Here is a 24,694-nt window from a genome sequence, read left to right on the forward strand (position 1 = left end):
GTGTGCGGTGTGGATCCCCCCTGGACCCAGGGGCCCGTGTTCCCTGCCCACCCTGCACCCATTATAGATACGCCCCAGTTCACAGGTGTCCTTACACTGCTGCGGTCAGAGCTTGCACATAAAGGGCCTACATCAGCTTCTGGTGGACAGAGACCAAAGAAAGTAGTCATCATGTTACAAAACCACCACCATACAGCTAAAGGTACCATGAGCCTGAAAGATTTGTCATGACTTAGAGAGGGATGCTACCAGAGTGAGAAAAAAGGCTAGCGTGTCATGTTGACATTCCCCTTGGAGATGTGTGGCCACGCCCATTTTTTTGTTCAAGCGCCATCACGCACGCTCATATTTATACTAACCACTTTGAAATATTCCATACCCCCACTTCAAAATTCCCACTTTGACCACTGTATGTGTATATATGGGCCTCATTTACTAACGAGCTTTATCACCAAAACAAGTAATACATTTCACTGTGTATGATAAATGTTGCTCCAGCCAATCAGCTCCCAACTGTCATTTTTCTAACAGGTGACAGTTGGGGGCTGATTGGCTGGAGCACCATTTATCATACACAGTGACATTTATCACTCGTTTTGGTGATAAAACTTGTTAATAAGTGGGGGCCTATATACGCCCCACCCCACCTTCCACTTACTTGCGGGCCTACTGCTTAGGAACACGCTTTTATCAACATAAGCTCTCTTCCATGCTAGTTCTGGCATTCATATCTGTAGCGCTGTCTGTTTTGCCTATTACTGCATCCTTTTTCTTACGCTCTGATAACTGTAATGTATAGATTCTGTATATGTGGAGTGTGGTCCCCATCCAACCCTGACCCGTCCTTCCCCTGGTTTTCTTATGTAACCCCCCCTTTTTTTTTATATATTTCTGTGTTATTTTAATATTGTTAAAAAAAACATAGTAAATTGTGTACAGGATAGTGACATAAAGAGAGTGTCCGGCTGTGTATTCAGTATATGCCTAATTCCTAGGTTGGAATCTGAAGTGTATGTTACTGATATGTTACTAATAACTTATATTCCTATGTTGGAGTGTAATGTGTGTGCTAATAGTATAGGAACTATACCCTGTAATGATCACCTATATTTATGGGGTATTGGGGGAGATGTACTAAGCTCAGAAAAGTGATAAACTGCAGAGTGATAACCACCAGCCACTCAGCTCCCAACTGTCATGTTACAGGCTGTGTTTGAAAATGATAATTGGGAGCTGATTGGCTGATCGTCATCACTCTCCAGTTAATCATTTTGCAGAGCTTAGTACATCTGGCCCATTGATTGAAAAGAGTGACATAAAAATTACACATTGCCGTCTAAGAGCTCAGTGCGTGTCCTGGGAGGCTAGGGCAGCTTTGCCAGCCCCCTACCCAAAATTTACTATGGTGCTTGGCAATGCCTGATCCACTTTACAGCATGCAGACATGTGACATTGGGACAAAATAAGCCCGCCTCCATCTACAGAGCTCCACCCACTTGGTTAAAAAATTGCTCCTTTCTGGATGTGTGAATTGTGGGAGGTGGGAGGTCTGCTATTCTGCCCCTGCGTACCCCTAACTTAGGGCCATATTCAATTAGGTGCAAAAAGTCTGGGCTTTTCGCATGCCGGACTTTTCGCACCACATCGGAGGTTTAACAGGGGATAAAGTATCATGTGTGTGCCCAGCGGAAAGGTAAGTGGCAAAAAGTCCTGTGAATTTTCGGGAATTCATCCTGGCATTCCCCTAAAGATGTCCTGACACGGGGGATCACTATGGGTACCCGCGATGTTGCCTGCTGAAGGTAATTGGGGTTGTTTAATAGCCGCGGCAGGTGCATAAATGTGCCTGTGAAGAACTAGTGAAGAATAACACTTAGCTTTTTTTTTGCTAAAAATAACTATGCCCATCAAATTTGGGGTACAAGAAAATGGGTGTAAGCATATTTTTAAGTCCCTAAAGTTATTTTTTTTAATTCTTCAAAAATGGACCTGCCGCTACCAGCCTCATTCTTGAAAACACCTGCCGCATACTTGGGAACCCCCCCGGGATCAATTTAGCTAGTTTAGAAGTTTGTCCCCCAAATTTATTTTTTTTACCCCACAATTACAGTACCTTTTTTGGGGTATCCTGAGGACTTTTTTAAAAATTTTTTACACAGAATACTTTTATGGGACTCTCCCAGGGGTGCAGGCTATTTTTTTTAAGGCTGCACCCCTAAACCCCAATTCTTCACTTTTTTCCACCATGTATTACATGGAGAAAAGTTATCCCCATTTTTTAACTATGCGAAAAGTCTTTAAAATTTAATACGGGGATAATTGAAACAGGCAAAAATGTCATCATCCGTCTCTTCCTCAAATTAAATACGGCCCATAGTCTGATACTTTATTTTCTGCATGTATGGCTGCTGCTAATGTCTGTGCGATGACATCACAGTGGTCTTATGATGTCACAATGAGTGGTAAGCCAGGGCAGCACACTAGAGTGTATGCGGTTTCCTGGTGCCTCTTAGAGTGAGAAGCGATTGCTGGAGCTGGTTGTGTTTTATTGGAGAGTGTATTGGTAGTTATAGGTTATAGTTTTTATAGTTTTATTTTCCTTAGTGTTAAGCTTAGATAGTGTTTAGTTATATTAGGTTTGTTTATAAGTATTATTTATAGTTTTGTTTAGGATTTAGCATTTAGACTAGTATATAGTATAGTTATTTAGTTTACGATTTAGCATTTAGAATAGTATTTAGTATAGTTATTTAGTTAGGAGTTAGCATTTTAGTACAGTTATTTAGTTTAGGATTTAGTATTTAGATTAGTATAGTAGTAGGACAGGAGTTAGGCCGGCACATTAGGGAGCAGCCATGAGCTGTTTCCGCTTCAGCATATTCCGCCGATGCTTCCGGAGAGAGGTAAGTGCTCGGTTATTGTTATTTGTGCTACTTTGTTATTTGCACAATTAGGGTTTTTCATGGATCTCAAAAGCGGGTGGGTCTTACCTGAAAGTGGGCGTGTTTGGGCATAGGTGGCGGCGTTTTGTCCCAGTTTAGTAGGCCTAAATGTCAGGAGGTGTCTGTGCCCAAATCTGACTAAGCTAAGAGGTCATTTATTATTATTTATAGTATTGCTGGTTCTCAGTTGCCGCAAATCATAGTCGTTACATATGAGCTGGCATGGTTGTTCTAGTCCAGGGAGTACACCATGCAGCCTTCCAGCTGTTGTGGAACTACACATCCCAGCATGTCATGCCACAGTGTAGCTATTAGGGAATACTGAAACTATGGCAGGGCATGCTGGGATGTGTAGTCCCACAACACCTGCAGGGCCACATGTTGAAAGCCCCTGTTAGTCTATGAAAACCCCACCTCATGTACCCTTATGCCTGTAACATGGGGCACTGATGAGTACCTGCCATTCTGTACCATACTGCTTGTACCTAACAAGGAAAAGGGCCTCAGTATAATGACTGTTATATCATTCATGCTGTAAATACATTTATTAGTTGCTTATAATAATATGGGGAAACTTGTATATTAGTCGCCCTGTAAATATATCAGTGACTACAGTGTTATGTAATAGTGGTGATAATGATGATGATAAGCTGGAGGTAATTACTCTATCTTGCTGCATTTCATTATATTGGTCTTTCATATAAATTAATAGAGATTTGTGTTTTACACTTTTCTTTCTGCTCCATTGTAAGTAAATATGACTTTCCCTTTGTGTTACTGTATTACTGGATACATAAATGATACTCCTGCCTGTGATTCCAGCAGTAGAATACAGAAAATTTACATTATGCCCATTACTTGGCATTTGGCGAGACCATTACTGCTGTAGCAGGGCGTTGTGCCACCCTGTGCTGGCCCCACCCCCAATCATGTGCTGTCATGATGTCACACTGAGGGGGGGTTGCTCTCCCTAGGAATTACAGCACTATCTGGAGCATCTTAGATTGCTCCAGGCAGCTCTACAGGCTACAGGGTGCATCTGCATTAGCGTTACTGGCTGCAGATGGCCATTCCAGGCACCCCCGCAAACCAAGTGCAGATGCCATGGGGCAGCCACAGTACCGCCCCATGGAGCTGCCCCCTGGGAGACAGTACCACTCGCACACCACTAGGTATGGCCCTGGAGACCATCATTAAACCTCCCATCGTCTGAGGATTGACCAGTGCGTGAATCATTGACAATAAAACATACTCAATTGAAATAAAGACACAGAGACTTGTATTTGGCAGAATTGTTAGCTATTTTATTTAATTAACAGATAATGAATTAATTACTAAAATTAATTAAATTAATTTAAATATGGTGGCAAAGAAAGAACGGCTATCAACAGCCCAAGCCTAACACTATAAACACTATAAACACTATAAAGACAGGAACAAAAGAGGCTGACTCCGCCTCCAACAAACTCTAATATCCCTGCTAAAACCTACAATCCTAAGAACCCATATGCCCTAATTATCACATGATTCCCCACACTGGTCTGCCCCCAGCCTAGGAAGTTTAACCCTCTCCACTCCTATACAGTCATTTCGTTTATCATCTAAATGTACACAGAAGTGGTTAGTGCAGCCTGGGTGAGCTCCGCATAGAAAGCAGTGACACATGTTTATAATGGATGCTGGGCAGAAGAGGACGTTCCTTATGTATAGTGATATAATCACACTTGTCTGCCTGCTCTGATAGTAACATAAAATGGATTTTTATTATGTACAATATATCTGAATGTCCTACAAGAGCTGGAGATACGGAATACTTTCACTAGTTTATTTATTAGACTTTTTTCTTTGTGCAAGAAAAAAAAGACTGGTCTCCACGGGGTCCCCTGAGCTAATGGACATACTTCTGCCACTATAAAGCTGCTTCTTGGCTGTTCCCAACAGCATAGGCCAGGGGTAAGCAACATGCTGCACTACTGTGGTACTATACATCCCAGCATGCCCTGCCACAGTTTAGGATGCCCTAACAGCAAATCTGTGGCAAAGTATGCTGGGATGTGTAGTTTCATAGCTGCTGGCATACAAGGCCAGCACTAACATTAGACAGCCGCCTAAGGGCGCCAGTCTCTGGAGGCGGCCACTGAGTCCACAAAAAAAAATGAATGACATAATTTGTGGCTGAGTGGCATATAATGAATTTGTGGCACAGCTGTGTGGCATATTATGAAATCGCAGCAGTGTTACATTATGTCATGTTAGCATAAGGAACATTATGATTTTGGTGCTCTAGTGTGTGTAATATTCTATATAGTATATATGAATGTGGGACACTGCTGTGTGCAATACTCTATATAGTATATATGAATGTGGGACACTGCTGTGTGCAATACTCTATATAGTATATATGAATGTGGGACACTGCTGTGTGCAATACTCTATATAGTATATATGAATGTGGGACACTGCTGTGTGCAATATTCTATATAGTATATATGGATGTGGGACACTGCTGTGTGCAATATTCTATATAGTATATATGAATGTGGGACACTGCTGTGTGCAATACTCTATATAGTATATATGAATGTGGGACACTGCTGTGTGCAATACTCTATATAGTATATATGAATGTGGGACACTGCTGTGTGCAATATTCTATATAGTATATATGAATGTGGGACACTGCTCTGTGCAATACTCTATATAGTATATATGAATGTGGGACACTGCTGTGTGCAATATTGTATATAGTATATATGAATGTGGGACACTGCTGTGTGCAATATTCTATATAGTTGGGCAGCACAGATGGTGTAATGGTAGCATTACTGCCTCACAGCACTGAGGTCGTTGGTTCGATACCCACTACGGCCCTAACTGTGTGGAGTTTGTATATTCTCCCTGTGCTTGCATGGGTTTCCTCCGGGTACTCCGGTTTCCTCCGGGTACTCCGGTTTCCTCCCACACTCCAAAAATATACTGGTAGGTTAATTGACTCCTAACAAAATTACCCCTAGTGTGTGTATGTGTGTGTATGTGTGTGTGTGCGCATGTGGTAGGGAATATAGATTGTAAGCTCCACTGGGCAGGGACGGATGATAATGGCCGAATATTCTCTGTAAAGCGCTGCGGAATATGTGTGCGCTATATAAATAACTGGTAATAATAATAATAATAATAATAATAATAGTATATATGAATGTGGGACACTGCTGTGTGCAATACTCTATATAGTATATGAATGTGGGACACTGCTGTGTGCAATATTCTATATAGTATATGAATGTGGGACACTGCTGCGTGCAATATTCTATATAGTATATATGAATGTGGGACACTGCTGTGTGGCATATTATGTAACTGGGGAGACTGACACGTGGCATATTATGAATTGGAGGGAGCAGGGGCGGTTGGTAACATGTCGCCCAGTCACCCGGAAACCTTGCACCGGCCCTGCTGGTATATGGCTTACCATTGGCTCTGCATATCCTCCACAGTGTGTATGATGGACACTCTGACCTGCGCTTTCTGTATAAATAAATACATGTATTATAAACCACACACAGGGATAGCGGCTCAGATAGGATAGATGACTCTCACAGACACTGCACTGGTCTGGTGGCTGACAAGGCTTTATATTGTATTATATAGATTACAATTGTATCACAAAAATGGGTGGAACCTAATTCCTAATGTTTCTGTTGTTTTAGAAGAAATCAGAAAAAGAGACTGTACAAAGCTCAGGGCAGGCTGCGGAGGTAAGTGTCCTTCATCCAGTCAGCATGTCAGCAACCACAAAGCCAAGTGCAATAAAATGCTGACAGTAACATTGTAATCATGTGGAATTAGAGTTAGGCATATTAGGGATAACTTTATCCTAAAAAATCAACATCATGACTATCATCATTGACAATGTGGACATTCTGGCAGTATCACATGATGTCACTGCCAACATGTCACCTGCTGACATTTGAAACATGTCAATATTGTGAACATGCCGACATATACCCAAGCTGTCCCTAGTAACAGGCTTGTTGCTGTGCAGGATATTATATATATTAGAGGAGTATCACACCCATCTCTGGGGTAGTGTTTCCCTGCTAAGTGCAGTTATGTTATGTACAAATGGAGGGGACATGGTCAATGTATGCATAAAAGTCATTTATTACATGCATTTCAGTATGTACCAATACATTAGGCTACTATCCATTTTTCAAAATATTCAAAAAGGGATTATTAGAACATCATGTGATAACAGCAGCATGCCACATAGCATACAGAATGTAAGTAGGGCTGGCCATATAGATGAGGGGTATGAATATAGTACTAAAAGCAGAGGCATATCTATAATGGGTGCAGGGTGTGCAGTGCACAGGGGCCACTGGGTCCTAAACCACACACCCTGCACCCCATCCTTCAATACTCACCTCTCCGTAGTCCCACGTTGGCGGCAGCAGTTATGTACAAATCACCATCCCATTTTCCCACTGTTTTATGCATAAGCAGAAGGAAAATCACTGGGATAAGTGGCTGCCACACCATTTCCCTAATGATCTGCGCATGTGCAGTAGACTTTGGCACAGCGCTAGAGTATAGTAGTGCCCAGAGTCTACTGCTGCACTCAGTATTCTGCCGGCCGCTGGGTAGAGAGGAGGGGCCCTTGGAGAGAAACTGCACATGGGCCCCCCTACTATCTTATTATGCCCCTGACTAAAATGTTCTGGTAAGGAAGTAAAATGATAGAAAAATGCTGAGTGAGGGGAGAGGTGTGGAAGTGCCTCCCAATAGTCCTGATCAGGGCTGCCAAGAGATCATCCAGACTTTGTGCTTGGGGGTAACTGGCCATGCCCATCAGGGGGCCTCTGCTGGTGGTGGAATGCACTAAGGGCCGTGGCTGCTCCATCATATGAGTGCACCGGGCAATGGACCCCCACCAAATCATTTCCCAAGAGTGAAGGGCCAGTAACTATCTATGGCATCGGCTCTTATCTCCAGTCCTCAAGTTCCCCAAACAGGTCACAGTTTCAGGATTTTTGACAATTGCTATCCCAAAAAAATAGATGAACTCATTGGTGCATGATTGAAGAAATCCAGAAAACATGAGCTGTGGTTAGTTCAGGACTGGAGTTGAGAACCCCTGGAATGAGGGATTATATCAGCAGATTTAGCACTATATCTGTCATGTATTATAGACTGATATGTGTATACATTATTGTGTAGCAGTTATACAATTGTTGTGTATATAACAAGTTAGTGAATAGCTTATCTGAGTGTTATGATCACTAATGCAGTAATGTGTATAAGCCATGTCCTTGTCCTGCATTGTATTGTACTGTAAGTCACTGATTTCTTCTCTTGTGGCTCCATATAAATAAAGGATGATTATAATAATAACTGGGTCTTTCTGCCATTGAAGGTCTTACCACACAGACTGTATAACCTGGCTCCTACAGTGCAGATCACTGTGAGGAAGGGCAAGAAAGGATTTGGGATGTCTACCACCAGGAACAAGGATAACTTTCTGGAGATTCTGACAGTAGCTAAGGATGGACCTAGTGACCAAAGTGGTCTAAAAAAAGGTAATATAAATATTCATATGTGTAAGATAACAGTATTATCTAAAGTCAGATATATGTGCTGCCAGAAAAGTAATTGTATTAGTACAATATAAAGGAGTAACTAATGCACTTACATGACAATGCAAATATATCCCATACTGTAAGCTCTCACGAGCAGGGCCCTCTTCCCTCATGGGCTATTTCTTCCCTCACTGTGGGGACTATTCATCATACCTAAATATTCTCTGGAGGTAATTAGGATTAGTACTGGCATGGAGTTCTACCTAATTTATCGGAGGATTCATTATTCCTCCTCTCCATCACTATCTATTCCGAAAAGATGTAATTTTTGCGATGACAGCTTTTCGGGAAATAGATAGTTTTCCCTCACTACTAGGGATGAGCAGGTTCGGTTCCCTGAGAACCGAACCCACCCGAACTTCGGGGATCCGGGGCGATCCGAGCCTAAGCTCGGATCTCCCTGTCTGCCCCGGATCCCTCTCCCGAGGCAAAACCTCGAGATCTGCTGTCGGATCTCGAGGTTTTGCCTCGAGCGGCCATTTAAAAAAAAATGCCTTTGCCTTTAATGGGCAAAGTGCTGATTGGCTGACAGAGCCGTCTGTCACGGCTCTCAGCCAATCAGCATTATGGTGCTCATTTGCATGTAGCACGGACTCGTGAGATCCGTGCTACATGCATCTGTGTGATTGACAGTGACACAGAGCACAGATGGGTCAGTGAGATCCGTCTGTGCTGCTGTGTATTTCAATGACACAGATGCACGCACGGACCCGGGAGATCCGTGCTACTTGCATCTGTGTCATTGACACAGAGCACTGACGGGTCCGTGAGACCCGTCTGTGCTGCTGTGGTAAAAAAAAACCAAAAAAACCTGTGTTAGAAAAGAAAAAAATGGCGTGCCCCCCCCCAAAAAAGAGCAACCAGCCCCGGGCATTAGTGACCCAGTGCTGGGTGTGCTTAAATACAGTGGGAGCCGCAAGGTTATTAAAGTTTACCCTGCGGCTCCCACCATTGACTACAATGGAGGGAGCCGTTCATTGGCTGAGAGACGGGAGATGACCTCTCTCAGCCAATGAACGCTTAGCAGCGGGGTTTCCATGGTGATACCCCGCCGCTAAGCTCTCATTCGGGAAGTACCGTTCTATAGAACGGTACTAAGTTCGTGGATCGCGTTTTCGTTTTTTTTTTTGCCAAGTCCGGAGATGCCTACTTTGGAACGAAGAGGACAGAACCTCGCATAGGAGATGGTGAGTATGTTTTTTTTCACAGGTCCCCTATGGATACTTTACCGGACAAGTGGACCGATGCTACAGGTTACATAGGTGAGTATGTGTACATGTGTGTGTATGTATGTTTAATAAACTTATACTGTCACGGTGTGTGTGTCCTGTGTTTTTTTAAACATTTTTTTTACAGGTGAACTACAGGTACTAGTGGGCCCTTAATGCCCTGCATGCTGGTACTTGTGGTTCTCCAAGTACCAGCATGCGGGGCAGGCTAGCTGGGACTTGCAGTTCTACTTGTAAAGACAATGTTTGATATTCTTTATTTACACCACACCACACAATCAACCCGCTACCCACCACCACCAGGGGTGGCGGGGATAGCCCTGGGCTATCAGCCTGGTCCTGGGGTGCCCTGGAGAGGGTGACCCCTTTATTGGGGGGGTCCCCAGCTCTCCAGGGATCCCCGGCCTGGGCTGACTAGCGGTCAGGGCTGATGCTGCGGCTGGGGGGCCCGGTGAAAGGGCTCCCCTGGCTGTGGCATCAGCCCCCCGCTAGAAAAAGTCCAGTGCTGGTTCTGGAACATACAGGGGAACCCTACTAATTTTTTTCCCCTGTATTTCCAGAACCAGGACCGGATCAGAGCCCAGAGCTGGTTGCGCAGAATACGGGGGACCCCTACGTCGTTTGTCCCCCGTATTTTGGCAACCAGCGCTGGTTCTGACTAGCCCGGTGCTGGTTGTGCATAAGTACAGGGGACCCCTACGTCGTTTGTCCCCTGTATTTAAGCACACCCAGCACTGGGTTACTAATGCCCGGGGCTGGTTGCTCTTTTTTGGGGGGGTGCACGCCATTTTTTTCTTTTTTTACACAGGTTTTTTTTTTTTTTTTTACCACAGCAGCACAGACGGGTCTCACGGACCTGTCATTGCTCTGTGCCAATCACACAGATGCATGTAGCACGGATCTCCTGGGTTCGTGCTACATGCAAATGGGCACCATAACGCTGATTGGCTTCCTGTCTGCCACTGCAGTGCCACTCCTAGATGGGCCACGTGTTTGTGCCGCCCATTTGTGTCGCTTAGCATAGTCATCCAGCTACCTCGGTTCAACCTTTTGGCCTAAAAACAATATTGTGAAGTGTGAGGTGTTCAGAATAGAGTGGAAATGAGTGGAAATTAATGTTATTGGGGTTATTAATAGCGTAGGAACAAAAAAAGGCCCATTTTATGTGATTTTAGCGTTTTTTTTATTTTTTAAGAAAAAATCCAGATCCAAAACACAAAACCCAGAACCCAAAACACGGAAGGGTGGTTTTGGCAAAACCAATCCAGATCCAAAACACGAAGAAAGATCCAGATCCAAAACCAAAACACGAAAAGTGGCCGGTGCACACCCCTACTCACTACACTACCTTACTGCAGCTGTAATCTGTGCTGCACATACGCCGTTACATTCGTAATAGCAGCGCATGCACAGCACTACCTACAGCTGCGGTAATTTTGTCAATGACTTTGGGCACTACTATAGGGGGCATTATCACTTTGGGGAACTACTAATGGGTGCACTACTAATGGGGGCATTGCCACTTGGGGCACTACTATTGGGGGCATTACTACTGGGGTACAACTATTGGGGGCACTTCTACAGGGGGCATTACTACTAGTGGCACTACCACTGGGGGAACTACTAATGGGTGCATTACTACTGGGGGTACTACTAATGGGGGCATTACAACTGGGGACACTACTAATGGGTGCATTACTAGTGGGGGCACAACTACTGGGTGCATCAATATTGAGGACTCTACTACAGGGGCATTACTACAGGGTACATTACTAATGGGGGCACTACTAATGGGGGTACTACTAATGGGGGCTTTGCATAGGGGGCACTGCATAAGGGGCACCACTACTGGGGCACTACATAGGGCGCACCACTACCGGGGGCATTGTGTAAGGGGCACTACTGCTGTGGGCATTGTATGAGGGGCACGACTACTGTGATCATTGTGTATAAGGGGCAATAATATGGGAATTGTGTGAAAGGGGCACTACTGTGTTCATAACATGAATAAGGGATTACTGTGTGGCATAAATTGCACTGGTAGTTTACATTTGATCGTACATACTGTTACACATTGTGCATAATCACGTTTTATGCCCAGATGCCTTGTTGTTATATATATTATGTATAGTTATTTATATGTAAACACTTGAAGTACACAATAAAGTGAATGTTGCAGCTTATTCTGGTTAGACTTTGTTGTCATTGGTTCTGTAACCAATTATTTGGAAACCCCCCTTTGCCACTGATCTCCTCCCCGCTGCCTACAGCACCTAACCCTTGGGGGCTGCCGCCCTTCTCCTTACAGTATTTGGCTATAATGACGGCCGGTGCAGCAATGTGTATAAGTACTGTCCATGTCCTGCAATGTTCTGTACGGTAAGTCCCTGTTCTTGTTTTGTACATACTGTTCCTGTGTATGTACTCTGTAAGGTGCTGCGGACCCCTCATGACGCTATATAATAAAGGATAATAATAATATAGGACCTGATTCTGAGTCGGGCACAAGTGCTGATCCTAATGATGGTGGCTGCAGCTGCAGATGGACAATGAGTGGGTAGGCCAGCCTTCCGCATGCAGACTAGCAGCTACTCGCCATACAGGGGCGGATACTCGCATAGACAGCTGGATACCTGCATTAGCATAAGGGAGTAAGGAGGCTGCCACGGCCGTGTGGGAAAGGGCCGCAGGTGCGTCTGTCTGAGAATCAGCCCCATAGTACATAATCAGGTTCTCCAGCAGATGGCAGTAGTAACCTATAACCAAGGAAGTAATAGTAATCCCAGCTGCTGCACGTGTTATCAGCCAATGTTACCGTCCTCAGGAGAACACACACAGCCTATGTATAGGGGGCGTAGTGACACTTATACAGATCATAGTGCCGCAGTGTAATGGCTACATTTATAGTACTGATATAAGAGACACATAAAGACGGGAAATAAAAGGACAATAAAATTAGATAAAGGGCCACAAAAAAACATCAGTATAATTCAGAACTATGAGGAATAATTCTGTGGCCAATCAGCCAAACTAACTATAATTACATCATGTGAATAAAGATCCCTGGTGTGTATAAGAAATACATGTGTGTACACGCTAATGTACAAAATCTGCATTAACCAATTAGCCGGCGGCGTCGCGTGTGATGTGATCGCAGCCAACAGTGCTTCCTTCAGCTGTCAATGTCGCATCACATGTGACCGCGCCGCCATGCTGCTTCCCCCGGCTTTTCCATAGCAGATCCGTTCTCCTCACAACAGATCTCCTCTGACTCCTTGGACCCCCTGGAAGTGATAAGCGGTCTCTGACCATCGATATCACTTCCGGAATCGTGCCCCAGAATGCCATGCGAACAGCACCCCTGGGCGCATGTGCCGGGGATCACAGTGCGAGGAGAGGAACTTACTTCCCCTCCAAGTACTATTTGGCAAGTGCAAGGATCAGCTTCAGCATGGGGGACTGATAATCGGTCCCCCCTGACACACACTCTGCTGGTCTCTGCATATGGGGGAGGGGGGTAAATGCCCATGGGGGTTGGGGGGCTATCTAGCATCAGTGGGGGAGGAATAATATATAGAAATATGATGCTGGATGGGGGGTAAAAAATAATAAATAAAACATACTTGTCACAGGGTAAGAGGGGGCAAAGAAAAATTGTGTTTTTACAGGGGGGTTGGTTTAGAAAACAGATATATTTTTTACTACTAATGGGGTTTGGGGGGTATTATTATTAGGATTTATGGTCCATGGGGGGGTCTATTGCCTATAGGGGGTGGGATGTTATTTTATAATGGGGCCTATAGACACAGGGGGATGGTGGGGGGGTTGTAAAACACAGCCTAGATATATAAAATATATATTTAAATATATTATTACAAATAAGTTTTAAACTTAAATAAAAAAAAGACAGCTGAAAGCTAATACCTTGGGCACAATGACAAATGCATATTTGTATGTCGCTAACCCCTTCACGTTATTTTATATTCAATTATGTTATCATTTACAGGAGATGAACTGATTGAATTTAATAAAGAAAATGTCATGGGGTGGACCACGATGGAGTTAATGCGTCTGGTAAGGACCATCCGTACCGGAGAAAAGATTAAGATATTGGTGTATCGGGGTCGGTCATCTGCCTTACCAACAGAAGAGGCCAAGGAAACGTAAGTGTCATATAAGCACTATTTATATTTAGCTGACAGATAATGGTTTTAACGACAAAAAGATATAATGTTTAGACTATAAAATATAAATGCTCGTATTACAGCATTATTATTATGGTGTATGTACATTTAGGACTCCTCCGTATGCATAGGATAACTCGGCCACATCAGGCTGATCATATCATAACCAGCATAAATCAGCGCTAATGCAGGTGATCGCCTGATAGATTCGGCTGCCCAAACATTCGGCAGCTTGGTGATAACGGACATCTTTGAAAAGAGAATAATTTATAAATACATTTAGAAAGAAAAGTGTGGCGCAGCCTGTGTGCGGGGCACCGCTGTCAGGCGATACGCTCCTAAATCCAGAGGGAATAGTTTTCTGTCTGTCTAGAAGCGACTGACATAGTAACTCTCTCTGTTTTACAGCGCAGAACAGGATACCGGTGACAGATCTTTAGTTTCATCAGAAGTATATCAGAGTGTCAGTGACCCAGTCAGAGAGCTCAGCGTGGGCGTATCACCCTACAGTGATGTGGTAATACACAGGGCCTGGGAAGATGATGATAAAGATGATGATAAAGAGGAGGAGGAGGAGAAGGAGAAAGAGAATGAGGAGAAGGAGAAGGAGGAGAAGGAGAAGGAGAAGGAGGAGATGGAGAAGGAGAAGAAGGATGACTCATGTTTACCAAAATATTTACTTCGCATGGTTTGGAAGGACAAGAACAGTAATTTAAGGATCCAAATAACATACTCAGTGAAATGGAAGATCAGAGAATAGTCCCAGCACAATATCCTCCCAATACCATCTATAACTGGGGCCATTAGTTTAGCCCAATAGAAATGAAGGATGAGATAAAATCACATAATGTAAAACGAAAACAATTATAAATTTGTTGTTTCATTGAAATGTTTAATGTATCAGTGGTTGTTCTTTATGTAAGTACATCTGCACCCAGTCCATCCTGAACACCTGAAAAAGCTTTTCCTTACACATGTGTATAGTGGGAGGGGAAGATTGTATCCATTGTTGTAATATACACTTCCTCGCCACGGCCCAGAGAATCAGAAGTAACCTGCGACGACCCAATGACACTGTACAGGTGGTTGTGATAATGCCAAAAATGGCCCATTCTGGAGTCAACGGTAAAAAATTGATTAATTCCGATAACTTGAAGCCAAAATACTTTTATAGAAGAGCAATCCCAAAAACACAGATAAAGGGAAGCATCTGGGCTCATACATTTTGGACAAGCGGATGATGGGGAAAATATAAATGGCTACGAGAGGGAGAAAAATATCCCCTATCAAACATTTCCTGATATGTTGTAGCAGACAAGACTGGATGGAGTATAAAAGAGCATTTAGAATCTTTGATTCACTAAAATCAGGAAAGTGTTTCAGCCAACGTGTTATTCCAGTGTCATAATGACCACTGTAACACGGTACCCTAAATATTTTATAAACCAAGGAGATGGCACCCCTAGACCCAATAGAGGAGAGTCGTATCCAGTTGATTCATCCAATCTATAGGGGAAAGGAACGTAACCACCTTAGAGGTATAACACTGCACCTGCAAAAATAATAAGTTATGAGAATGCAAAAAGGGGAGAAGAGTCTGAGCCTGAGAAAAAGACAGTGGGCGATGTGAGGACAGATCTGTAAGCTGATGAACTGTTCTAAGACCATTGGAGGCCCAGAATGTAAAAGCAGAAGAGGCCAAACATATAAAAATCTGGCATTACCCAACAGAGGGACAAATAAGGAGTAAGAGGTATTTAGGTACCATTTGTTATGTATAGTGTGCCAGGCTGACCATGCAGACATTAATAACGGATTGTCTAATACATCCGCAGGTAAATCAAACTTATTTAGATGTAAGAATCACATTAAGTCCATATTTGTTAGGAGGGATTTCTCTATCAAATAGTTAGTACATAAGTTAGAACATGAAATCCAATCCTTGATGTGTCTGAAAATAGCCGCATAATTATACAGTGCCATACTTGGGAATTAATATCCCCTCCAATCTATTGCCCTGTAACAATTGCAAACTGAGTCGAGGTTTGTTTTTCTTCCAAATAAATTGCCGTAAGGCTGCATCAATTGGCTTATCATCTGTTTTAGTAAAAACTACAGGTAAGACCTGCAGAGGATAAAGCAATTTAGGAAAAGTAATTAATGAAATAAGGTTGGATCTGCCCAAATAAGACAACTGTAAATGATTCCAATCATCCAATTCGGTAAGAGCTGTATCTAAAACATTTTTAATATTAATTGTATACAAGTCATGGCTATTCTTGGAAAAGGCGGATCCCCAGATAAGGAATCAGTCTCCGCCCATTGTAAACCACCTAAATTTAGACTCTCTCTACGAAGTGAGGTATTAATGGCCATTGCAAGTGAGTCTTGATGGGTCTATAGGAATTAATAGTGTCTGGCTCTTTGTTAGGTTATAATAAAAGAATTGCGTAAGCATTATTAAAAGTAGGATATTGTAAACCCCATTTTTGAATATTTTGAAAAGCCATTGAGGCCTGGTGATTTGTTAAGTTGCAGACCATCAAAGGCAAAGCCTACCTCATCTTCCGTTATGACACTATTAAGAAGCTCCCTCTGTTGGGTCGATACCTCAGGCAGGGCCACCATCAGGGGGGACTGCGGGGACTCCAGTCCCGGGCCCGGTGGGAGAGGGGGCCCGGGTAGCTGAGGTGTGAAATTGTGAAATGCAGTGATGTGCGGTACCGCACCGGGGGCAGCCAAAGAAGTAAAGAGACTCGGTGGCGTTCAATACATGGAGCAGGCCAAAAGCCAATCACAGCAGCTCGCGGAACGGCAACCAGCCAATCAGCAGCGGCCGCTGTTGATTGGCTGGCCGCCGTTCCACGAGCTGTAATTGGCTTGCAACCGGCTCCATGTATTAAAAGCCACCGAGACTCTTCTCCTCTTCTCTGGCAGCTGCTGGTGCATTCCACCACGCGGTACCTCACATCACTCTGCGCTGAGGGGGCTCCCAGAGTCACGGAGATGGCCGAGTGTGCAGGTATGTTTGGGCTCTGTTGTAGGGAGGGAGTGCTTAATTTATGTATTATATACAGTATATATATATATATATATACAGTGCTCGAAGTGGTAATTTAGAGGTGGGGGTATGGAGATTGAAGCTTCCCCCCCTATGGGCCCTTGCTTCCATATCACCCCATTGTACTTCTAACCCCCCCAAGCCCCCCCCCTCACACTTCTCCCTGCCTGCTCCCCTCTCTCACACCCTGCCCTTACTGATTCCCTCTCTCTTTCAACCCCTACAATGGTTAGCCTGCCTCCCTCTGTCTGCCCCTCTCTCTATTCCCTCTCTCACACCCTCCCCTAATTCTCTCCTACCTGCGCTGCTGGAGTGGAACCACCGGCACCAGGATCCTCTGGTCTTCACTGCAATTTATCTGGCGCCGCTGCGAGCCAATGAGAAGCTGCCATTTGGCAGCTTCTCATTGGCTGGCGGCTGCGAGTCCTGCAATTGGCTGGCGGCCGCGAGTCCCGTGATTGGCTGGCGGCTGCGAGCCTCGTGATTGGCTGGCAGCCGCCCGGTGAGTGGTGCTTACAGTGCAGCCGGGACCAGGTACTTTGTCCCGGCTACATGTCGGCGCCTCCGCTGCCCCGATAGAGATGTGTCCCCTGCGGGACACATCTCTACACATTGCCGCTGCTGTTCCAGCGCTGGGATCCCATACTGGATCCCAGCGCTGGTACATTCACTTCTGCATCTAAAATGAAGTGGGGCCGGGAAGTGGCGGTATGTCATACCGCCGTATACCGCCCCACTTCGACCACTGTATATATATATATATATATATATATACACATATATATATATATATATATGCACAGTATATATACAGTGTGTATATATATATATATAATATACATAATCATACACATGTGGGTAAATTCTGTTATATTACTTACATTTGCATGCTTAGATTCTGTATATGTGGAGTGTGGTCCCCATCCAACCCTGACCCGTCCTTCCCCTGGTTTTCTTATGTAACCCCCCCTTTTTTTTTTTATATTTCTGTGTTATTTTAATATTGTTAAAAAAAACATAGTAAATTGTGTACAGGATAGTGACATAAAGAGAGTGTCCGGCTGTGTATTCAGTATATGCCTAATTCCTAGGTTGGAATCTGAAGTGTATGTTACTGATATGTTACTAATAACTTATATTCCTATGTTGGAGTGTAAGTGAAACCGAAAGATTGCATAAGAAAAGAGGTGTGTTAAACCTCTAGGATGGGGGCCGGCATGTATGCAAATTACTGTTTAGAGTTAGCCTATCGTTAGCAGGGGCGGGTTTTCAATAGAGACATTATATAAGGGGCTAGAAGTGAGGGCCAAAGCCTCTTTGTTCCAGATTGTGGTCAGTGTCAGAGTTGGTCAGTGATAGTCTGTACCTTACATTGGTCTGTTAATTCTTTTCTTTCTTATTTTCATCACTAGATTCTCTTCCCTTCTTATCCCTGCCCCTATTTTCTACATTTCACACTTTGCTTTCCCTCACTTTCCTGGCTCTATATAAATAAATAGCAGCACATTATTGTCCCTTTACCTGGCCCTGTCCACCCTCGCTTTTGTCATTAGCCATGCCCCGTCCCCGCCGCTCTGCGCCCCCCCCTGCCCGCTTCCTCCAGACTGACCTGAATACTGGCTCACGCCAGCGGCGTGGGGAGGCCCCTACTGCGGACGCGGCGAGTGCTTCTCCAGGCGCCGCTACGGAGCGGGGCCTGCGCAGGCGTGGAGGAGCAGCCTCCGTCGCGGATGCGGCGGATCCTGTCTCCGGCGCCAATCATGCTGGGCGTCGCGGGGTGGCCCCTGCCGTGTGTGCGGCGGGTGGTGCCTCCGGCGATGCTGCTATGCAGGCGCGGGGTTCAGGCCGGTGCCCGGCTCTGCTGACTCCGGGCGCGGCCGGAGCTCCCGCGATCACTGCGGCTGGTAGCGGGCGGGAGCGCGCCGCGACACCTACACGCGGGTGCACTCTCCCATCCGGCGGCCAGGTCACAGCCTCCGCTAAAAGGCGGAGGTCCCGGCGGGGCCATAGAGCCCCATCTAGGAGCAGCCAAGGCCATGCTAGTGTCCCCATGGTCCTTCCCGTTCCCCGCTCATGGCGGGGCGCCCGCCATGTTAGTGAGTGGGGGGCGGGGCTTAGCCATTCCAGCCATTCCACATCCAGTCTGTCCCCTGCTCATGTTCCCAGGGCTGGGGCTCAGAATTCTAGTACCAGTAATAGGGTGCAATCCCCTGCATCTGTGAGTGTTGCCACCCCTCCCCCTTTTGCTGCGCAGCTAGATCCCTCAGCCATCGCATCTGCTTTGTCAACCCTGGCGGCTGTGCTTGCCCCATTTTTGGCAGCTCCGCCGGCAGGCTCGTTGCCTACTCAAACCGTCGCGCCTGCTAACGTCAAACCTGTAGGGGCGCAGGGGGGGTCAGAGGTAGAGCAGCTGGCGCAAGCATTGAGAGCCATTGCCCCTAGCTTGGCCCAGCATAGCGTGGGCACTAGTGCGCCCTCAGTTCCGATCACTCAAGACTCGAGGCGTGGCAATATGGATGCTAGGTTGCCTGCCGCAGAGGTGGCGGCCGGTGTTTTTCCTTCTTTTTCAGATGACGTGGTCGAAGAAGGAGAGCTGGTTGACGAGGATGTCGGGGAGGGGCCGTCTGGATTTTCCTCTGATACCATGACATCGGAGGGTTCAGGTGGGTCTTTCTCAGACTCTAGTTCCTTGACGTCTTCTTTTGCTTCCTCTATATCTAACGCGGACAGCGCGGGCAGAGCGCGCAAGAGAGCAGCTAAATATGCAAAATTGGAGGCAAAGCGTCGCTCAAGGCGTAAGCATAGCACCCATAAGCGCAAGCCAATAGAGAAGGGTTTAGAAGGTTCTGCAGGGGTACATTGTGACAACACCGCTGTATTGCGAGGTTTAAGAGCGACTTGCCGCAGTAAGATCCGCAAAGGTGACTATGTGGATATTTTTGCACTTACGGAAAAAGCTAAGAAGGCGTTTAAGGCGGCTAGGGCAAAGGGTGGTATAGGTTTGGAAGCTTTCAAATCTTACAATAATTGGTTGGCCGGTTTTTGCATTTTTTCGGCTTGTTATTTGGAGACGCGCCCAGAGGAGCACCTGAACGTCATTAGGTACCTCCATTTAGTTCATAGCATGCAGTTGTCCTCCAGGGGCATGGCTTGGCGAGCGTACGACGAAGAATTCCGTCACAAGCAGGACGGCAGACGGGTGATGGATCTAGGCTGGAAGGACGTAGAGGTTTGGCTCGAGGTCACGCAGCCTTTGCGTCCTGCGTTTGAAGCATACAACATGAATAAATCAGCTAGTTCAGGTCGTCAGGGCCAGCAGCAGGCGACCGGTGGAAAATGTTTCGCTTTTAATAATTCCACTTGTACGCAGGGTCGAAAATGTTGTTTTCGTCACCTCTGCTTGCGATGTAGTGGCAGCCACCCAGTTGCCAAGTGCTTCAAGGCGGGTGCTCAGCAACAGCCTGCTCAGCCGCCAAAAGGTGCTGGTTCTAAGTAAAGCTTCATCCCCCATCTGCGTCGCCGCAATGGCAAAATGGTTGCGTTGGTACCCTGTTCTCCGGGACGCGGAATTTTTGTTAAAAGGTTTCAGCTTTGGTTTCCAGTTATCTATTTGCAGAGAGGTTGACACAGGTTTGCCTAGGAATTTGAAATCTGTGTTCGAATTGCCTCACATTCTTAGGGAGAAAGTGGCTAGCGAGGTTACCTTAGGACGCATGGCAGGGCCTTTTGCAGAACCTCCCATAAGGGATCTTGTGATTTCCCCGGTGGGAGTGGTCCCCAAGAAGATTCCAGGAAAGTACAGGCTTATTCAACATCTGTCTTATCCGCCAGGCTCATCAGTAAATGATGCCATACCAGTTGAGGTTTCCTCGGTGGTGTACCAGTCGTTTGACGATGCTTTGAACGTAGTTAGGTTTTATGGTCCAGGCGCGCTGATGGCTAAGATAGATGTTGAATCGGCTTTTCGTCTGCTTCCCTTACACCCAGAGTCATTCCGGTTTATGGGCTTTCACTTGGACGGCGAATATTACATAGACAAGTGCTTGCCTATGGGATGTTCGGTGTCATGCGCATATTTTGAGTGATTTAGCACCTTCTTGCACTGGTGCGTGGAATTTTCTTGCGGAGGTCATGGGTTAGCCCACTATCTCGATGATTTCATGTGTGTCGGCCCTTCTGGTTCAGATAGATGTAGTTATTTGTTGTTTTCTTTGCAAGCGCTGTTTTTTCATTTTGGAGTCCCAGTTGCTGCGGACAAAACTGAGGGCCCTGTCTCTTGCTTGTCATTCCTGGGTATCGAGATCGATACCTCGGCGGGCGCCTGTCGCCTTCCCCTCGATAAGGTTCACAAATTGCGTAATGCCATAGAAGAGTGCACGGCTTCCAATAAAATTACCCTGCAGCAGGCGCAATCTCTCCTGGGCCTGTTGAACTTTGCCTGTAGGGTCATTCCTATGGGCAGAGTTTTTTCGCGCAAGCTAGAAAGGGCCACGGCTGGAGTCACTAAGCCGAGACATTTACTCCGTTTGTCCTCAGAGATTAAGCGGGACCTCTCTGTCTGGGTCTCGTTTCTGCAGGATTTTAATGGTGTCCGGCTGTGGTTGCCTCCACCTGCGGACAATTTGCAGCTGCAGCTGTTCACCGATGCGGCAGGCGCCACGGGATTCGGTTGCTACCTTGATGGTTCCTGGTGCGTTGGTCATTGGCCAGAGGAATGGGAAGGAAGGGGTTTGACCAGGGACTTGCTCCTTCTCGAACTCTTTCCCATAATGGTTTCCTTAGAAATCTGGAGTGAACGCTTGCGCAATCGCAGCATCGTGATCAGGTGTGACAACCTGGGCGTGGTGCACGCGATTAATCGTCAACGCACGTCTTCCCTGCTGGTTTTGAGTTTGCTTGCGCAGCTGGTGCTGACATGTTTGCGTTTTAACATCATGTTTAAAGCAAGACACGTGCCGGGGGTAGAGAATGGGATAGCTGATGCGTTATCACGTTTTCAGTGGGCTAGATTCCGATCTTTGGCCCCTGGTGCTGACGTTGATGCTGTGCTTTGCCCCTCTTATGTTTGGCAGGTGATCGAGCCGGCATGGAGGGCTTAGCAGAGCAGTCTCTAGCCCCCTCCACTTTGCGAGCTTATCGTCAGGCTTGGCATGAATGGGAAGACTATTCCCGTAGCAGCAGGCAGGCAGGTAAGGGTCAGCATCGTGCGATGCTTTCTTTTATTTGGAGTCTCCGTTTGGGGGGTAGATCCAGGGCTTCTGTGGCGCGCTCCTTGGCAGGCATTGCATTTTATGTTAAATTAAAGGGACAACCTGACTTTACTAAAAGCTTTCTGATTGCGAAGGCTTTAAAGGGTTGGGCGCGGGTCTCTCGGCCAGTTGCTGACCGTAGGAAACCTGTGGATGCCCATTTGCTTCCGGCAGTGCTGAGGGCAGTCCCCGAAGTGGCGTTTACCGAGTACGAGGCGATCCTGATCCAACTGGCGCTTTCGGTGGCTTTTCACGGCGCATTGCGCGTATCGGAGTTGGTGGCATCTTCCAAACGGGTTGATGCCACCATGCTCTGCTCGGATATCTCGGTCACTCATCGAGCTTTGCTTTGTAGGATACGGCGGTCAAAGACCGACCAGACTGGTAGGGGTAGGTGGTTCTCGTTGAGTCCGTCTAAGGACGAACGGATCTGCCCTGTGGCGTTAGCGATGCGTTACGCATTGTTACGCCCGGATGTACCTGGTTCATGGCTTATGCACTTGGACAGGACTCCGCTTACCAAATACCAGTTTGGTTGGTTTCTGAAGCGGTGTGTATCGGGTTTAGGCCTCTCACCTCAGGATTTTGGTACGCACTCATTTAGGATCGGCGCCGCAACTTCGGCAGCTGCTGCGGGTTTCTCACCGTCGGAAATTAAGTCACTGGGATGTTGGAAATCGGATAGTTATAAAAGTTACATCCGACCTACTCATTAAGATTGTTTGGAACCATAGGGCAATGTAATATTTTCAATGTTATGTTTTATTGCTTGCCTGGTTTTCTTGTTTTTGTCTCAAGTTCCGTCTCGTCTTGTCTCGTCTGTTACCCCTGTCTACCCTACTCGGGATTAGCTACTCGCCATTGCTGGCAATGGGAGTCTTGAGGGATTTTACAATTTTTGCCTGATCTGACGGATTCAATTCGGCTAATTTCAAAACATTTAATTAGGTCATAGTCCATCCCTCAGCAGGTTTTTATTTTACCTCTTGCCGAGTTCACATGTTTTTTCCCAATTTCCCCCCACCCATTCTTCCCCTTTGTGTCTTTTTGTTTGTCCTAGCCACTTTAAATAGTAAAGTTGGCAACCAATAGAAACTTTTTCTTTTGGCAGATACTCACTTATTGTTCTTTCAGATCCCACTAATACACCATAAAATTTTATTGTTTTATTACAACTACTAATTTGGTATTTACTGCTTTTCTCCATTTTTAGGTTTGCTCTTTGACACGCAGGACATTTGGGTTATAGGCCATTCTTATATTTTCTGGGCCGCTAGCTTTATGAGTTCAGATCATGCTCCACTTTGTGAACATTCTGCTAGGATCCGTTGGATAGGTTTCAGGGGTATGAGATGGCATTCCTTTTGTCCTAGACTGTTAGAGTACGCAAAAATTTTTGGCAGGCCACGTATTTTGGTGACCCATTTAGGAGGCAACGACTTAGGACAGAGGTCCTCTTTAGCATTGCGACTTGATATAATTAACGATTTGGCGAGGGTGCTATCGGCCTGGCCCTCGTGTACATTACTTTGGTCTTGCATTGTACCTCGACAGGTCTGGCGTGGGGTTAGGAGTTTTCCCGCTATAGATGAGGCTAGGAAGAAGCTTAACTTTGCAGTAGCCAAATTCGTGATGGCCAATGATGGCCGTGTCATTTACCATAAGGGCATTCAATTTCGTTTTAGTCATTTATATAGGGCTGACGGAGTTCATTTGACAGAAGAAGGTGTGTCATTATTTCTTGTGGATCTTTTTAGGGTGTTGGCGTTATTGGGGTAGTCCTTGGTATGGTGGCGGTGCGGCGGTTCTTCTAAGCAGAACCTTGCTGTGGCGGGAAAGAACGGCAGTTCACCAGTCCGGGTGCAATTATGAGTTAAGGGCGTTCCCTTCGTTGACTGGTAGTTGGCTGTACCAACCTAACGGGGGGCAGTATCATCACCTAAACGGGTGGGTAGTCAAGTTAGAGGGTGAGCGTTACCTTTTGTGTTTGACATGGTTTACATGGTTATGTGTATGCACTCTGGGCGATCTACGCCTGCTATGTCTTTTGTTGTTTGTGTGTGGGCATAGCAGATCTGGCTGATTTCTGGCCGTCCTTTCTTTGCCACCATACATCCTTAATTAATTTAAGAATTAATAAATAATATTAATTTCTCCAATAAATCGCCATCAAGTTATCTGCCAAATCCACGTCTCAGTGTCTTTATTTTATGTAGTATGATAAGTGGTTTGCACACATGACAACACCTCATCCGATAGAAGGTTTAGTGAAACCGAAAGATTGCATAAGAAAAGAGGTGTGTTAAACCTCTAGGATGGGGGCCGGCATGTATGCAAATTACTGTTTAGAGTTAGCCTATCGTTAGCAGGGGCGGGTTTTCAATAGAGACATT

General features: G+C 45.7%; 1 protein-coding gene across 1 annotated transcript in view; it reads left to right on the forward strand.

The window, feature by feature from the left end:
• LOC148521282 (membrane-associated guanylate kinase, WW and PDZ domain-containing protein 3-like) overlaps nt 1-24,694 on the forward strand; it is a 199,005-nt gene that overhangs the window by 6,866 nt on the left and 167,445 nt on the right. Inside the window, exons 2-5 of the mRNA XM_088475401.1 lie at nt 6,650-6,697; nt 8,356-8,518; nt 13,814-13,970; nt 14,400-14,508. Of these exons, the coding sequence (XP_088331527.1) occupies nt 6,650-6,697; nt 8,356-8,518; nt 13,814-13,970; nt 14,400-14,508 (477 nt within the window). The remainder of the gene's footprint in view (nt 1-6,649; nt 6,698-8,355; nt 8,519-13,813; nt 13,971-14,399; nt 14,509-24,694) is intronic.

The sequence above is a fragment of the Taudactylus pleione genome, unplaced genomic scaffold (assembly GCF_031769625.1).
Source record: "Taudactylus pleione unplaced genomic scaffold, aTauple2 ptg000171l, whole genome shotgun sequence".
Taxonomy (NCBI): Eukaryota; Metazoa; Chordata; class Amphibia; order Anura; family Myobatrachidae; genus Taudactylus; species Taudactylus pleione.